This window comes from Miniopterus schreibersii (assembly GCF_964146895.1).
Source record: "Miniopterus schreibersii genome assembly, chromosome: 4".
Classification (NCBI taxonomy): Eukaryota; Metazoa; Chordata; class Mammalia; order Chiroptera; family Miniopteridae; genus Miniopterus; species Miniopterus schreibersii.
The window spans coordinates 10,794,437-10,812,228 of record NC_138105.1 but is presented as its reverse complement, the minus strand read 5'-3'; the positions used below and the strand labels follow the sequence as shown (position 1 = coordinate 10,812,228).

At 46.2% G+C, this 17,792-nt stretch overlaps 2 protein-coding genes across 14 annotated transcripts in view; one reads left to right on the top strand and one right to left on the bottom strand.

The window, feature by feature from the left end:
• Positions 1-13,746, top strand: part of RUFY1 (RUN and FYVE domain containing 1) — a 58,645-nt gene extending 44,899 nt beyond the window's left edge. Inside the window, exons 16-18 of one of the 2 annotated variants that reach the window (XM_081137116.1) lie at positions 686-734; positions 1,522-1,599; positions 13,633-13,746. In XM_081137116.1, the coding sequence (XP_080993242.1) occupies positions 686-734; positions 1,522-1,599; positions 13,633-13,656 (151 nt within the window). In that variant the 3' untranslated portion in view covers positions 13,657-13,746. Of the gene's footprint in view, positions 1-685; positions 735-1,521; positions 1,600-2,771; positions 3,322-13,632 lie in introns of those variants that run through there. The other variant, XM_081137115.1, reaches the window with a different exon arrangement.
• Positions 6,690-15,918, bottom strand: HNRNPH1 (heterogeneous nuclear ribonucleoprotein H1). Of its 12 annotated transcripts, none has more exons than XM_081137117.1 (14): positions 15,834-15,918; positions 15,208-15,336; positions 13,590-13,745; positions 13,236-13,379; positions 11,634-11,772; positions 10,514-10,692; positions 10,363-10,434; positions 10,173-10,306; positions 9,894-10,029; positions 9,473-9,532; positions 9,291-9,380; positions 8,531-8,623; positions 8,024-8,073; positions 6,690-7,432 (listed from the first exon to the last, which is right to left on the bottom strand). In XM_081137117.1, exons 2-13 carry the CDS (start codon positions 15,302-15,304, stop codon positions 8,024-8,026), a joined length of 1,350 nt encoding a protein of 449 aa, XP_080993243.1. In that variant the 5' UTR covers positions 15,305-15,336; positions 15,834-15,918; the 3' UTR covers positions 6,690-7,432. The 12 variants fall into 12 exon arrangements, with proteins under 12 accessions (XP_080993243.1, XP_080993250.1, XP_080993248.1 ...); XM_081137124.1 differs by having other exon boundaries at positions 9,321-9,380; XM_081137122.1 differs by having other exon boundaries at positions 10,529-10,692.
• Positions 15,919-17,792: the final 1,874 nt, after the last annotated feature.

The following is a 17,792-nucleotide window of genomic DNA, read 5'->3' as shown; positions in this document are numbered from 1 at the left end:
GGGGGGGTGAGCAAAAAATTTAAAAAAGAGAACTGATGGACATGGAAAACAGTGTGGCGATTACAGGGTGGAGGGGGTGGGTGGAGGTAAAAGGGGATAAATGGTGGTGGGGAAAAAAGTAAAAATAAAGGGTTCAGATCACTCCCCAAATTATAGTGTTTTGTTTCTAGCTGAGTGCTGCCAGTTTAGAGCACGTTCAGGCCTTTTATGTGACATCTAGGAATTCTTACACTAATAGAGCAAGAACAAGGGGCCATGCCCTCTGAGCCTGAGGTCAGCAGGAAGGAGGCCTGGGAGAGCACTGCAGACGCAGCTCCTGCCATGGGGCTGGAGGGGGCCCCCACGCACACCAAGCACATCATGTGCAGGAATGTTTGCCCAGAGAAGCCAGAAACCTGGGCTTCTGTGAGATAATTCTCAATTTTTAAATGATTGTGATTATCTCAAAGTCATTTCAACCCTTGCAGGCTAAGTGGCCTGTTCTGGGGCCAGATTCAGTCCACTCCTTAGCCTCAGACCTTGACATGTTAGCCAGTGGATGAGGTGACTCTGGGATTATAAACAAGTGGAAAACATTTTAGAACTACTCATATTATACTCCTAAATTGTTACTCTCCAAAGCCAGACCCTGTGGGTTTGCTTTGTTTAAGAGCCTTTCTCATGCTATGAATGATCTCTTTTAAAGGTCAAAGCTGAAGATGGAAGACATCAAAGAAGTAAATAAGGCACTGAAGGTACTGAATTATTCATGTTATTAGCGTAAGAACCACTCCTGTGACTGTTGGTCAGCTTGTGCTAACTAATATCCTGCATGCTCCTGGGTTTTCTCCCAAAAGCCAGGTTTTGAGAAATGAAGTTTGAGGTGTGGTCCTTATTTATCTATAGATAAAATGCTGCTCAGAGCCGTGTCACTGCTGAGATGGCAGTGGTCTGATCTCTGTTCCTCTGCCACCAGCGTAGTGTGACAGCAGGCCTAGATAACAGGTGTCCTAATGAAGGAAGAGAAAGGTAGCAGAAGAGGTCCAGGGATTTTTTTAAAATAGAGACCTTTTCCTTCAAGTGAGAGGCCAGAGGTCCCCCTGCCCCTCTTCAGTGCCTATGCCATTCCTGGGGACCACTGAAACCCTGAGCAGAGCAAGTGTCCGTGGCAGGGACCACTGGCAGATTGCTTTTGTCTGGCTACCGGGGTTGGCCCTCCTCCCTCCTGCCAGTTCAGGAGGCACTCTGGAGTGCCTCAGCCAGGATTGGGGTGCAAGCACCAGATCCTGACTCTCAGTCCCCAGCCAGAGGGTGTATATTGAAAGGACCTTAACAGGAGGCTGGAGAACCTGGCTTGAGGCCCAGGGGCAGTGTGCAGAGGCTGGAAAACCAGAGCCACAGGGCAGGCCAGGTCTGAGTGGAGAAAAGGCAGCCCCTGGAAGGGAATGTAGGTAGGCTACTGGGAAGGCACAGCGGATACTGGGCACCAGAACACAGCTCCACATCCATCAGGAGCCAGCCATCAATGTTCTTTTCTCCTAGGGCCACACTTGGCTGAAAGATGATGAAGCTACTCACTGTAAGCAGTGTGAGAAGGAGTTCTCCATCTCCCGGAGAAAGGTATGTGGGCTGGCCACCTCTGTGAGCCCAGGGGCCGGGTTGGTGCCCCGCTTGGGCTCCCCTTCCTCTGGTTCTGGGAAAAGCCCTTGGGACTTGGCCTACCTCACTGTGGTCATGCACTGGTGTTCCGGCCCATCCAGACTGTCCCTTCCTGGGGGTACCCTGACCAGTCATAGGCCTTGTCCCAGCACAGTCCTTTCAATGACTGGCAGATTTGGGAGTTGGGCTGGTTGTGTACAAGACTGGTCTAGGCGAATGTATCATTGAAAATTCTTTGTAAACAACAGGACCAAAATCTGTCAGAAAAAAGATCTGTGGAGAACCTATGAGCAGCAGGTCTTGGGACAGGCATCTAAGTAGCACCAAAAGTTCACAGGCCATCTGGGCAGGGCACCTGGTCCTGGTGAACCTGTTTCTCTGCCTGCCTTCAGGCCCAGCCTTTGGTCCAGGATCAGCAGGACCATGATTGACCAGTTGGGTGGGACAGCTGCAGGGTATAGATGCTCAGGCAGTATTGGGAGCCCTCACTAAATGGGGGCATGCCTGCCACACTGGCACCACCTCCCCACCTGCTGCCCTGTGGATGCAGTCTCATCTGCCCCCATTAGAACCCTCAGTGGCAGAGGAAGCGAGACTCCCACATTCTAGTGAGAACAAGCAGCAGCCTCCTGAGGCTGCCTTTGAGATCACACTTGTTCACAAGGCCTGCTACACGTTGGGCCTCCACAGGCCTGGCTCTTCCTACACCAGCTCAAGGTCCATCTTCTGGCCAGTTGGCAGAAGTGATGTATAGAGCCAGAAGGAGCAGGGGCCACACAGGTCCTGGTCTTGGCATCTGCCCTATTCCCAAGGTTTGTGGCAGCCCTTCTTAAAAAGCAAGACACTCCCCTCCCTCCCCCAAGAGGGACCAGGAAAGTAGCCTTGGGTCAGCACCAGGAACGCAGTAGTCACGGGACCAGTAAAACACATTTTAAAGAAAAAGAACCTTACTCCTGCAAGTGCACACCCCAACACTCCATGGATTTTACAGGAACATAAATGTAGAAACAAAGGTCTGGAGGAACCCCTTCCAAATTGGTACATCTCGGAGGGCGGGCTCTGGTAGTAAGTGAACTCTGAAAGCCGAAAGGGAGCACAGCGTGTCCCGTGACTGCCTCTTTCCTGTCTGCTAGCACCACTGCCGAAACTGTGGCCACATCTTCTGCAACACGTGCTCCAGTAACGAGCTGGCCCTGCCCTCCTACCCCAAGCCGGTGCGAGTGTGCGACAGCTGCCACACCCTGCTCCTGCAGCGCTGCTCCTCCACCGTCTCCTAAGAACAGTGCCAACTGCAGGGGTTCGGGGGCTCTGGAAGCTCGTTTCCCAAGAGAATCTAAGAGCATAAGCTCCTGGGCCGGCCAGGCAGGCCGCTGGCGCTCTGCAATACAGGACGCCTGCTGGAAGCTGTGGGCAGCGGACTCTGGACTGAAACTTCCCTCTCACTTGGCTGCAGCACTGGTTTAGGGTCAAAAGTAACTTCATGGTTTTGCTATTGTCATTTTTCACTTTTCCAAGACTTCACCTGTTTTGCAGCAGTTGCACTAGTGTAGTGAGCAACCAGTTCCTCCCCCCACCGCCCTGTGTGCCTTCTGCTTGAGTCAAGAAGTGGGCCGTGTCAGACCCTGGCGCATCCGTCATTGGCCCTGCAATAAAACCCTTTTCCACTCTAGTGCAGAGAACGGAGGAGCTGTGTCAGCTTGAGTTGGCCTCTGGAGGACACCTCAGAGCAAGCTCCATTTCAGGACAGTAGGCTCTTTGGGGGCTGTTTAGAGTGAAGCCTGCTGGGTTCTGGGGTACAGGTTGTGCTTGGCCCAGATAAGCCAAGGACAAGGTAGGCCATGAAGTCCATCAATGGGCACAGGAAGCGACCTTAAGCCTGTTGCAAAAGCTCATGACAGATGGAGACACCCCTGGGAAAGCGCCGGTGGGGTCTGGATTTCAGCAGTGCTAGGACAGGTGTTGGCTCTGGGCTCTGGAAACCAGCTCAGAGCCTTCCTCCTCGGGGCACATGCTCACCTCCCCCCCAGACAGTAGACAGTGGCCTCAAATGTTAGAAAACGGTTAACTGTCAGGACTAGTCAGTCCACTCGTGGACTGGGCTCCAGCCTTCACCCTCAGTGCACTCACCTGGACTCACCTTACCCTTTGGATTCACCTTTCTTTTTGCCAGGCTGTACCTCACACCAGTCCCTCGGGACTGCTCCCAGCTGGCCAGCCCCTGGCTCTTCCTTCTCAGGAGGGCTCTTCCTGCAGCAGGCTCATCCAGCCTGGCTCAAGGTTCCACAATGTGCTGCTCCCTTAAACACATCTTTGTTATGGGGGACAGGCTCCGCGAGGTTAGGTCCCAGGATCTGTGCAGCCAGCCTCCAAAACCGTGCCTAGCTCCAAAGCCACGTTTCATCTGAGCTGCAGGTTTTCAAAACCTATCAGGGACTAACCCTCCTGAGCTTTTTAAATATTCATGGCCCAACTTTTCCCCAAACATTTACATACTGCCACACACCCCAAACTGGTCTGGCCTTAGATATATGTACCTTGTCCAGTGCACCAAATTTGTACTCCAGCTTGCTGGGGACCCGTAGGCAAGCCGCTTCACGCCTGAGCCTTGGCTCTCATCTGCACACACTAAAGGAAGCAGGGTAACACCTCCCTACTTCTGTGCGGTTCTGAAGGCTCGATAAGAACATGGCATGCCCACCACTGTGCCGCTAGTGCTCTTCCCTTTATCACACCTATTTTTCTCCCCCAACCACATTCCTCCCAACTACCCCCCAAGCAACAAATGTCCAAGCATTATTCACAAAGAACCCTTGTGCCACACAATTACCAATATTTAGCTGCAGAGAATAACTTTACTCAGACATCAGATGTGCCCCTGAAATTTGGTACCCTCTGGCCTGGCAACCTTATCCTGACCTGGGCAGTGACGGCTGTTCTAAGACAGTGCTTCTCAAGCTTAAGTGCACAGGCTGATTACCGGGGGGCCTAAAGGGAGATTTGTGTTAAATGCAGACAATAATTGGAGGTTCTGGTCATTCCTAACAAGGTTCCTAAGAACCAGAAATGTTCTGGGTTCGCTTACTCATTAGCTTTACTCCGTTTCTAGTTCTAGTCCCTTTTCCTTCATGTTTTTCAGTGAAAATGTCCCTTAAGTAAAACAAATTAAGGACTAGGGAAGGAGCCCTTTTTGAGCCTTCTCAACACCTGGTGTCTCCAATCCAGAGACATTTAATAACTCAGCCAAGACCTTAAAGGCAATACTAGGTTTAGATCGTAGCTGAACACCAGTGCTCACACTGAAAATTGTTAATCTCTAAACCTGCTGGACAAGCGACATGGTACATTCCAAGCGCAACACCTGTGTACCCACAGCCCTCCCCACACCGGAGCAGCACCAGTAGCCAGCAGAGCATGCAGCAGGCCTCATGCACACCGCGCAGTGCTGCCCCCTAGCCGTGGAATTGAGTGTACCCACCAAACTAACCTCGCCTAGGAGAGAAAACTCTCGGCACTTGTCACAGCAAGAGGTGCACACTCCAGGCTCCAACAGCACTAATGAGTCTAGGGCAAGCAGCACCTTTCAACTGGTATGCTGCAAGAGTTTTTAAAACATGCAAACCTGACTACTTAGGAGCACTGACCTCTCTTCCCTTAGATTGTCAAAAAATGACAACAGCCAACACAATAGCTGCCTTGTGTGAACGCTGTCTGAACTAGAATATATAGGTCATTGTAACAGAACTGCAGCTTACTGATCATGTCTCAAAATAAGGTTGAATCTAGTTGGTTAATTCTTGGTACCAGAAATTCATATTTATAAGTATCGGCACCTGATTTTTTTAAAGTCACTTTGGAACAAAAATGGTAGGCAATTACTCATTTTAAGTCAATCAAAATTATACCTATTTTGTCAGATTAGCAAAAAAAAAGTTTTTGGTGTGCCGCAGAATTTTAAGTTTGTGTGTGCCATTAGGTGAAAATGGTTGAAAACTGGTCTAGAGGGACGGTTAATGAGTGGCAGTTTCCAAACTGCAGTCTAAGTACCTACTGAAAGGGTTCCTGGAACACTTTTAAACTTCCGGATGCTGGAGTATTTCCTAGCAAATGTCAAATTCGAGTCCTTATCTCCCAAACAGATTTTAATGACTTAAACTAGCCATTTTTACTTCCAGAAATATGTGGTATTCTACCTCAACTTTAAAATAAATTTTGCTCTTAAGTGGTCTTGGATCTTTAGGAATGAGGCAAAAATATAAAGGTTAAAACCTCAATTTGAAAAACACTCCTTCAGTTCTCCTTCCAGGAGCATACTTGCACCTCCCCCCACCCCCAGGCACTTCACCCATTGCCTTCCTCACTCCTGAGCTCCAAGGGCCCGCCCTTCTTTTGCTGCTGTAACTTGTTTCATAAACCCATTTTCTTCTACCACCCACTTTCTTCCACCTCTGTAATTTTCTAACCAAACACTGTTACAGTTTGAAAAAAAAAACAAAACACCTTGAATCTGAAAGCGGCCTATGAGGTAGCTTCTAGAAGACACTTCATACAAAAACTCAGAAGAACCCTGGCCAGGTAGCTTAAAGTTTTGTCCTGATACCCCAAGGTTGCAGGTTCAATCCCTGGTCAGGACACATACAAGAATCAACCAATATGTGCATAGATGTGAAACAAATGGATGTTTTTCTCCCTTCCTCAAAAATCAATAAATATAAAAAGCCATCCAACAGGACAGCTCCTGCCACCCTTTGCCTGTAGCACTTCCTTCTCAGCCATGCCTGAAGGCCTCGGTGGACATGCAGCATGCAGTGAGGACACTTCCCCCTCTGCTTTGTGCAAGTGCTTAGCAAGTCAAAGGCAGGACACAAACATACAGCTGTCCACAATTACCTTCATTTGTACTGGAGGGAAGTCTGAAGACATCTACACAACAGCCTCAAATGTCGAGCCTCTCTGCCACAGCCAGAGACACGGGCCACTGTCACCTACGCCCCAGGCAGGAATAGAGCACCAAGAAACAGTCCACATGACACTGAAGCACAGACAAGACAAAGTGCAGTTTTTAAAAGGTTTATTTGACAAGTTTCACTTAGCGCAATACACCTAAAAGGAAATCACAATACAATGAAAGATTTAAATCAAGGCCTTGGAATTTCATACAAACACCAAGACCAAAATCCTAAAGTATTGGTATTGCGTCTCAAAACTTCCCCATTAACTTAAAAAAAAAGCTTAAACTTACATGCCTTAGAAGTTATTAAATGAAACTAGAAGTAACAAACATGCCAAATGTTTCACTTTTAATTGTAGACACAGCTCCTATATTGTTTTACAAAAAAAGCATGTCCTTCAACATGCTTCCAAAATGTTCAATGTGGTGTAAGAGCAACATTTAACATAATTCAACTGCTTTAACCTAAATATACTTACTGCTTAAGTACATCCTACAAGAGAACTAACTTGAGAAAAGCTAAAAATTGTTTAACAGTTATAGTTTACTCAACTTAGTTGTTACATCCTAGATGAATATTTGTGTTCAAAAATACTGAACCTTAAGTCTTTAATTCAATCCTGATTTCCACTTAGATTAAGCATAAATCACAAGCTGGTATTGCAAAACTGTTAAGTTTTGTTTTTCTCTAAAATAATGATGACCAAGAGTCAGTGATAAGGATCAGTTATATTCCCCATCCACCACTCATACTAGACATGCTAGACATCCCTCCCATTCCGTTCACTCCCACAGATGCACGGCTTCCACTACTGTAGTAGCTGCTGTTCACTGCTCCTTGGCTGCCTGCAAAGAGATCAATTTGACAAGTCAGGAGAAGTATCACATCATCAGTCAAGTAAAATATAGCATTCCAGGAAAAAGTTTAAAAAGTATACGAGTACAAATGGCTGCTGTCCAAGTGGCGAGAAGCATGTTTAGGAAAGGGGACTCCCGACTCCAAACAAGTCTCAATTAACCCCTTTTCTCTGCAGTACCAAAATCTTGCCAGACTCTCGTGCTACCATTTAAGCAGATGCTTCAGAATCAACATGGAAAATTAAGTTTAAAGGAAAACTAGTGTTTTTCAAAAATTGCAAAATTACTTCGTTTCTAAACCTAAACAAGGCATTTTTAAAAAATTTTACCATCAACATTCACAGTGTGTCCACTGAATGGCAGGTATGAATAGGGAGCACAGGGGCAGTCACTTGCTTTTCCTATTCATGGTGGGCAGGAAGTGAGACCAAGCGGGACTAAAGGCAGCTCACTGTGCCCAAAATGGCAGCCTCCATGGAGTTAACTCAGAGCCATTGACTGCTATAGAAATAGTATTAGCACAACATATCAGTATTTGCTATTGGGAATTTAAATTATATTTTTTGAGAAAATATTTACCTAGGCAATGTTTGATTGAAAATCACTGGAGTTTTCCTGTAAAACTTGGTCTGCAAAAGGATTTTGTAGGGTAAGACTATAACACCAAAATCACCATTCTTTAGACCAATTGAAAAAAATAAAACCAATCCTAGGTTAACTGACTAGTAAATACGGTCCTGAACCCAACCACCATTTTACTATTTTAAGTTCTCCCTCCATCTAAAATGGATTTAATAGGCTAACGGAAAGACAGAAAAAGTGAACTATTTATTTAATGTTTTAATATAAGTGGAGGCAGATGTTTTCTGGCTCTACAGTATTCCAAGTTGCACATTCAATTTACAGAAAACACTCCCCGCCCCCAAATGATTGGTTCTGCAAATTAAGCTATTAAAAAGTTATAACAGGATCAAAAGCATATATTTATTTAATAACCCAATTTCACCAAAAAAGGAGCCTGCATATTCCCCCAACTAAAGAAACCTACCTAAAACTTACTGTAAGTATATTAAAAAGCACACTTACCATATCCACTCATGCTGCTCTGGCCACCATAGCCGCCTCCATAACCACCACTCAGCTGCTGGCTGGTTGGGCCACCATAACTGGACTGGTTTGCTGTTAAGTTAAGAGACCGTTAGGACCTTTGTTCCCTATGTAATGTGGTACCTGGTGGTACCGGGCTTGTAATTCTAAATCTATGATTTCAATTCTTCATCTTACATTATTATAAACCTTTGTCTACATTCTATGAACAGACTACCACTCTATCTATCATCTGAGCTAGTCAAACATTTATAAACCAACTGGCCCAAAGTACATACATTGGCAGGACTAAATCCACATGATTCCATAGAGGCATTCTGAGAAAACCTTATGAAACTGTTTAACTGAATTTAGTGGGGTTGTTCCCCATAATTTGATATATTAAGGCTATGTTAATACACAGGTATCACTGAACACCTGTTTATGCCAAACAAATTATGTCCAGAAATTTAAGTTATTTTGATCCTGTGCTTTTTGCTAAGTCATTAATTTTAGATTTATACTTTAGACAATTCAACTAGTTATTTAATGCCCTTCCCCCACCCAAATACTTAAAATTAGTTATCTACTCTAAGTAGTTTTACATAAATCAAGGATTTAAGTCAGACCCAAATTTCAAATCAAAACTTTTTCCTTTGCCTAACTTAATATGCTAAACTCATAAAATATAACTTAACTTACATAATCGACTTATACAGATATAAATGTTTTGGTTTTTAAAAAAACTAACGATATTTACACAAGCCCATGCCTCCCATCATTTGGCTACCATAAGCACCACCGCTTGCTCCTGCTGTAGAATTCAAGAAGAGTTCTACATATCTGTGTTCTGAAATGAGAGAAAAGGCATACAAGGTTAGCTTAAAAAAAAGACACTAAAGTGATATTTACACAAACCCATGCCTCCTAGCATTTGGCTACCGTAAGCACCACCGCTTGCTCCTGCTGTAGAATTCAAGAAGAGTTCTACATATCTGTGTTCTGAAATGAGAAAAAAAAAAGTTTGAAAATGTTTGTTGGTGAAAGAACACTAAATTCTTAAGAACTGAACTTCAAATATTTTGGTAAAGAAAAAAATTCTAGCTGCTTCTCTCAGGTGATTTACTTTAACTACGCAGCTTTCCAAAACTAGCCTTAAGTTTATTAAGGATATACTTCAAGTCAATATTTGAATCATAAATCCGTTTCAGTCACACTAATTTTAAAGACCCACAAAATTTTTTTAACACATCCAAAGAGCATCAGCAAACGAATTTCTCCTACATCCTCACTATTCTATTCCTATTATGTTCCTCACACAACCGCCTGTAAAGACTCCCTACAACACTTAAATCACACTTACGCATATTTGCTTTGTCTTTTGACATAGCTGCCACAGCATCTTCATGTGTTGCAAACTCGACATCTGCTTCACCAGTTACTCTGCCATCAGGACCAATTTCAATATGTACTCTCACAGGGTTGAGCGGTGAAAAAAACTAAATACAAGGTATGTCAGAGAATCCAGTCAACTTTCTAAAGTTACAAAAAATTTATAGCATGCTGTTTCACTTAAGCAGAAGACGCCAGGTTTTTACTGCTATACTGAAATAGCAGGCTTGCGAGTTCCTCTTACACTTACATTATAAATGTCATTCTCAGTAGCTCTGTAAGGTAATCCCCGCATGTGTACACAGTGTCCAGTTGTGCTCTGGAAAGTAGAGCCACCATCCCCGTATCTGTGGTCAGACATTCCTGAAAAACAGTAATTGAGGTCTAGATGGACAAGAGTGTAAGTAGCCTTCGGTTGAGAAATTCAATTCTTACTTTACCTCTTCCAAATCTGTCTGACCCAAAACCATAGCCATCATTATAGCCATTATAATCATCATAGCCTCCATAACCTGCAAGACAAAAAGTACAATCAATCAAATGACAACACACGAAGAACCACCCTCCTCACGCCTGCATATTCTCACATACCTCCACCATACGCACCACGCCTCATCCTTTCAAAGCCGGCTCCCCTGCCAATGCTGTTATACCCTCTGCCAGCCCCAGGTCTGTCATAGGGACCTGGCCGCTGCATGGCCATGAGCTTTCGAGGTGGATCATAATGAGTTCTAACTTCAGCTCGACTGCTCTTAAAGATTTCGATATACCTAAAGCATTGTTCATGAAGGAAGGGAATGGGGAGGGGAGAGAAAACATTAGTTCATGTCGTACAAGTATTTAGTTACACAAGAAAACAATGTAGTCATAGCCATGAAACTGACTAATATTTAAAGCCAGATTTCTTATATTTGCATAGGCAATGACCAGAAATTCACTCAATTGTAAGATTACTTCATGTAAACTTTACAGAAAACTCACTCCTCTAAGGCAGAGAGCCCACCCTTAGGGATGGAGAGGAGTACTGAAAATAAATGTTTTAGGAGGGAAAGGATTCCACTCAACTTTCAACATTTCATGTCTTAAATCCTTTGGCAGTATGTATAGCAAGTGGGCTAAAAAGCTAGCCTCCACCAACAGTCTAGCCCACACTACACACTTCCTTTCGCCAATAAATACCCCAGCCTATGCTTTTAGTAGGAATCAGCATAGGTAAGCGCATGCTTCAATGAAAAATAGTCACAAGCGAAGAGAATAAAACCTTTTGTGACAATTTCTTGAAAGCTATGCTTATTAATACATATGCAGAATATTTATACAGCAAGAAAGTTTGTTGCATTTCAACTTTAAAAACAAGATCAGAAAGTATCACATTTTCTTATGGTAATATTAATTTACTATGTGGGTGTTATTACAGCTAAAGCCAGGTTTGCATTACATTTTTTTAAAGCCATAGTCTCTCAACTCAATTGACTGGGGTTAGGTAGATAGCTTACAAAATTGCAAAGTAGACCAAATTAACTGAGAACAATTTTAAGGCCTAAAATTTAATCTGAATGCATTATGGGACTCTGACATAAAGTTTGAAAACTGTGGCCAAACATCAATTAATTGGGACTAGGAAATATTTACTCCTTCTAAGCAGAGAGAATATGGATTTAACATTTTACCATAAGAAAAGTGACAAATCCAACCAACCATCCATCCCCACCTGTGCCCTATTCTTTCCTTGTGTTTCTTTAGAGCCTTTTCAGCTATTTCCTGTGAAGCAAACTGCACGAAGGCCTCCCCCGTACTCCTCCCCTGGAAGTCCACCGGCAATGTTATCCCATTTGGCACGATTTCCAACCCTTCAACCCAAGGACAAATAACCCCAGTAGGGGGGCAATATTAACATCACAAGCCCAGAAATGATTCTTCTTATAGCTTTAAATAAACCAGAATTTTAACTTTAGGTGAACGGTATGCTTTCAACAAGTACTCTTTAAATATGCATTGCAGTAATATGAAGTTCCATTATTACTAAGTATAACAATTCTTAACACATCCCAGGGCACAGTATTTAAGAAAGAACTTGAACACAGGATGAATTAAGAATTCAACAATTACAAACACTCTTATCTACTCAATGTTGAAAATTACACAAGAATTTAATAAAGTTTCAAACATTAAACACAACAGTTTTACTAAATTCAAGACACACTTTTACCTCATTCGTATAGTTCAATGTTTTAAGTTAGTGGAACTTCAAGTTTAAAAAATTTACACATTTAAACATTTTATATAAAAATTGAAACATTGCTTAAGTATATCATTGACAAACATACAATCTAAACTTTCAACAAACAACTGATCTAGACAGCACAATCATGCACTCTTAATGCTCTAACAGCAGTATGATTCACTTCTGGAAATTCCGTCTATGAAAAATCCTTTCCGTGGATACATTCCCAAGCTTACAAAAAGGGCTTAAAGCACTTTCCTAGAAGATATGAAATTATGTTCATATTTAACGTTGACAGCATTAAATTCTCACGAATTTAGATAAAACAAAAACAGACTTGATTTCAAAAATTCTGGCAAAGTATTAGGACTTGATACATATGTAACAGTCAGGATTTTAATACATACTACCCTAAACCATGGAAGGACTTCTTGTTCTTAGCTCGTTTATGACATCATGAATATCAAATAATAGTATTTTAGATATATAATTGAACAGTCTACTGAACATGCAATTTTATCGGCTCTTCAGCATAAAAACATTCAAGTACCTTAGGACCAGAACAACTTTAAAACACTCTGTATTTTAGATATTAAGACTATACATTCTACCTATTCTTTGACTTTCAGTAAGTTTAGAATTCCCTGGCTAAGCCAGTTTTTCTGCATAGAGAATTAGACTGCTAAGAGACATTTCTGGTCTCAGGACCCAACGTGTCTTACAATATAGACACCTGCCATAAATTACAACCACCTCACTCATACTAATCTAATGTTAAGGGATCTTACCTTTAACTTGATGTACTTTTTCTGCTGAACAGCATTGTGAGGAAAGTAGTTAAAGCTGTTGAGGACAATCCTCAAAGATCTACTCTGAACTACAATACTAAATATAGGCAAAGTTAGCATTTTCGAAGTACTTAATTTCCACCATTAAGATGGGCGTAAATTATATGAAGGTCTCCAGGAAGAAGAAAACATTAATTCATCTGCATATACTCACAACCTGTTTAAATATCTAAGGTCTATTAAATCATGTTGCCAGAAGCTAGCCGAAACTCACTGCTCAGCAACAAACACGACTACATACCTGAGAAGAACTGAACAATTTCTTCCTTGCTACATCCAAAGGGGAGTCCTCTAAGCCGTACAAAGCCATCATTGGCCGTGTCAGGACTATTTGGACCAGTATGCTTCAACACCCAATCCATTTCAACGTTGTTTGACTTGAATACTGAAAGAGGTGCTTAGAATTAGTCAATTTTGGAAAGTTAGAGAACAAAGTTCAGACTTCCTAGGTCTTTAGATAATCTAGGAAGAGCTGCCACAAACTCCCTTAGGTGACCATTTCCATGCGGTCAAATACCTAAAATTCAGAAGGGATAAAATAGATCTCTCCGAGTTTAATGTTTATTTACTGTTACTAGGGCAACATAAATCAAACCTTCAACATATCTGTGTCCCATAGTTTCTCTGTCTTTTTTCAGGGCCAATTTGACTTCATCTTCTGATTCAAGTTCAACAAAAGCCTCGCCACTCGGTCTGCCTTCTCTGGTGTAGATGAAACGAATACCTTGAGCCCCATTTTGAATTTTGCAGTCTGGAAAGAAAACAACCGTTAATACAGAATTTAAAATTTAAAACCACCTCTGGGTGATACAGATGAAATGCCTATTCATTCCCCTACTACAAAGTAGATCACATGCAAAGCCTAAAATGACCAAGATATTACTAACTCCTAGAGTCTCTTCACGGTAATTAAGCAGTTATCCCCTCCAGATCAAACTTTATTCCCTAGATGATATCCTCTCAATGCATCAATAAAACCCAATATTCAAAGAAGTTCCTTAACAAAAATCTCCAAGTTCTCACTACCCAAGTGTCTCCATTAACAGCATTTGTAACTTCTCAGTAAGTTAAGTTTGGACCTTATTTTAATGCATTTTCTGAATATATTTGTTTCATCTTTTGGTCTGGGACCTTGATCGTTTCACCTTTCTAGCAGCAACATTACAATCCAAATTGCAGGGCCAATACTCACCTGAAAGGGGATCAATGTTACAAAGCTAAAATGCTCCAAGTTGAACAGCTGAAGCCAAACCCAGTCTTGCCCACTGCAAGGTGGCTTCCAGTGTACTTGGTTCTTGTTTTACAGGTCGTTTTCCGTTACCAACACTAAATTCAGATAGTCAGTCAATACTACAAGTGTCCTTCCAAAACCTGTAGATTTCTTCCAAATCAAGCTTTATCAGTCTAGTCTTATACTAATGGAAACAATGATATGTTGGCAGGAATTATTCAGGAAACCTACATACTTGGGAAAAAGCTCGTTAGGCGCGTGAACTTGCCTGGGCTTCAGTGTAAAGAACTCCACGAACAAGAACTCAACTACCAAATCCTGGTTAGGAAAACTGTCTAAAATTAGGAAGTGACCGTTTAACTCTAGGAACCAAAATGCCCCCTTTTCAAGGACATGCAAAAATTGTAAAGTTGTTATATTACTATTTACCCAGCCACTAGACAATTTTCTTAAAGTTGAGGGGGAAATCCAATTTGTCCTTTTGAAAACATCCATAGAAAAGCTAGTGCTTGAAGGTAGGTAAAGACAAAAAAATCCCGCCCTGGCCGGTGTGTCTCAAAAGTTAAGAGCGTCGCTCGTGCACCAAGGGGCGAGGGTTCATTCTGGGGCAGGTGTGGGAAGCAATGAATCGATCACATCGATGCTTCTTTCTCTCCCACCCTCCCTCCCACTCTCTCTAAAAAAAAAATAAGTGGAAAAATAGCTTCGGGTGAGGATTAACAACAAAAAAGTGGAAACAAAAAATCCGCCAGAAAGGCAGCAGTCCTCCAAGAGGGCCTGGAAGGCGGGAGGGCGGGGCTTTCGCACTTTCCATTGCGTAACAGTGGACGCCAGGGCGCGAGCAACCCAGCAGGAACGGCTGCCGCCCGCGCCCCGCCAGGGGGCGCCCCTAGCCCGGCCCGGCCGGGCCCTCCCCGGCGGGCCGCCCGCCCGCCCGCACCGCGGCCCTGCCTGCGAACTCCCGCCTCCGCTTCAAACTCACCAGAAAAAAAACGCTGCACCTCGTCCGCCGAGCAAGACCAAGGCAAGCCCCGGACCTTCACCACGAATCCCTCTCCGCTTTCGGTGCCCAACATCATCGTCTCTTAGTGGGTCCTGGCGTCGAAACAGACTGCAAAGGCGGAATGAGGATCAGAGCTGGGAATTGTCCAAATTAAACTGCCCTCCCCCGCGAGGCACCCCGCGAAACCGCGGCGCCTCAGTAAGAACCAAGCCCGTAGTGCGCAAACCCCATCCCCGGTGACTCCAACACCAAACAGCCCCTTGGGCCAGCGGGCGGGCACCCAACGATGCCCTGGGCACTAGTTACCGGAGCACCAAGCCGCAGGGGGCCCGGCCTGGCGCCAGCGTGGAGGCAAGGAAATGGCGGCCGCGCTTCCGCTCCGCCTCCTCCGACATCTCACACAATAGAGTCGGCGCGGCCTGCAGGCCCCAGCAGCCCCGCCACCGCTCGGCGAGCCATTCTTGGCTCCCGGAGGCAGCCCGTACCTTGCGAAGGTTCCCTACCACCCCGCCCCAGGCTCTACGGAGAGCTGGGGGCACGCAATCCTCGCAAAAACGGCAACCTCGGGGCCACTGGGCGGCACACATCGAGCAACAAACACTAACCTGATCGCACGACTTCTGCGTGGCTGAGCGAAATGGCCAGCAGGCGCCTGCGCAACCTAAATAAGGCCCTTTGAACAAGCTCTGCGCAAGCGCAGCCAGGTGGCCGCCCCGCCCCTTGCGTCACAGAGCTCAGACGCCGGCGTACTTTCAGGAGCCGGCCCACCGCCAGCCAGCCAGTTATTCTGCCCGAGCATCTGTGGTTCGCCCCTCCCACCTTCATAAAGCCTTCGGGCTTGTTTTGCGCTTGCGTTTTGTCGCGATTATTGAACACCGAGCTTTGGCGATTTATTATTCAGTTTCCTGCGCATGCGTCTTCCTTCAAACCGTTCTCGCCTTACCCGCCAGAGCGGGGGAGGGGAATGGCGGCAGTCGGTTCCCTATAGGGACCGTGAGGTAGTCTCCGGCCCGTGCTAAGGTGGCCGCCTTCCTATCTCTACCCCCAGCTTACTGATCGCGCTCCTGGCCGACCAGAAGTGAAAGGAACTCCCCGCCCTCCCCACCCTTTTTCTCCCCGGGGCCGCGGGGCGACCACCGGGGCCTCTCCCAGGCCTGCGGGGCTGCGCACTCCCCACGCCCGGGGCCGCCCCGCGGTCCTGGCGGCTGTCCTAGCCAGTGTGCCTCCATCCCCTTACCTGCCGCCGACGGGCCTGGAGCCCCGGCCCGCGCGGGGTGCCCGCGCCTCAGCCCGTGCCCCGCCTTGGTCCTAACGAACTCGCACCCCGCGACCCCCTCGCCCTGCCCTAGGGTGGGCGGGCGCCGGGCGCGCCGCGGGCCGCTCCCACGAGGTGCGGGGTGCCGCGCCACGCGAGCAGGGGCCGAGCCGCACGGGCGCCCCGGGCTCTGTTTCCCCGAGTGGGTCCCCGCTTAATGCTCTCGAGGCTGCGGATGTGGTCACGTCAGTTTGCCCGGTGGACGCCCTGATTTCCGCGGGGCCCAGGGTCGCCCCGTGCGCGCCTGTGGCATGACGGTGTTCATGATCTCCAGCAGCGCCGCGACAAGGGGGATGCCCTCGCCCCCAGGCCTCCCGGGTCTGGCCGGCACCCGCCCACCTCAGGCATGGTAGACACAGCCAGTAAACGACGCCGGCCGCTGCCGCGGGGCTGCCGCAGCCGGGCGGGGGGAAGCGGCGAGGCTTGCGCGCTCCCGCCCAGCGCGTGGTCTGGAGGGCAAATCGTTTGACATGTTTGAGAAAACCGGAGAGGACCTCCACGGAATAAATGGGGGGGGGGCAGTCCAAGAAAGGGTCCCGGCCCTAGCCGGTCTGGCCCAGAGGCGAGAGTGCGGCCCGAGGACTGCCCCCGGCTGGGGCTGGGTGCCCATCAGGGGCACCACCTCGCTCGCAGGCCGACCCCGCCCCACTGGGGCACGTGAGGGAGGCAGCCAGTCGCTGTGTCTCTCAGATCATATCGATGTTTCTCTCTCGCTCTCTCCCCCCCCCCCAAAAAAATCATCGAAAAAAATATCCTCAGGTGAGTGAGGATTAACAACAACAAAAAAGATAGGATCCCCGAGGACCTTCAGAGGCAATCGGCCCTGGGCAAGGACGTTGGCTCCCGCAGGCGAGCCCAGGGGAAGGCCCTGGGCCTGCAAACCGCGCGTCAGGAACACCGAGGGGCACCCAGGGAACCGGCAAGGCGAGCGATGCTGCCTGCCCTCGGCCGCGAACAGACCTAGAGGGAATGAGAGGCATGTTTGCGGAAGTCACCAAGATGCGGGACCCCCAAGTCCCAGCAAGGAGGCCTCTCTGGGTGATTCGAAAGCGAGAACACTTTTCGTTCTTAGGTTCTCTCTCTCCGGGACATCACAAAGACACGTCTGGAGGTGTGTTCTTAATAGGCCACAGCATTTGAGCACTCTGGTCCCAATTAATGAGCTAAGAACACTGGTTTCTGATTAGATGAGGGGAAAACCCTGGTCCCCTTGGTAGTGCATTAGAAACAAAAATCATGTTTCTACCTT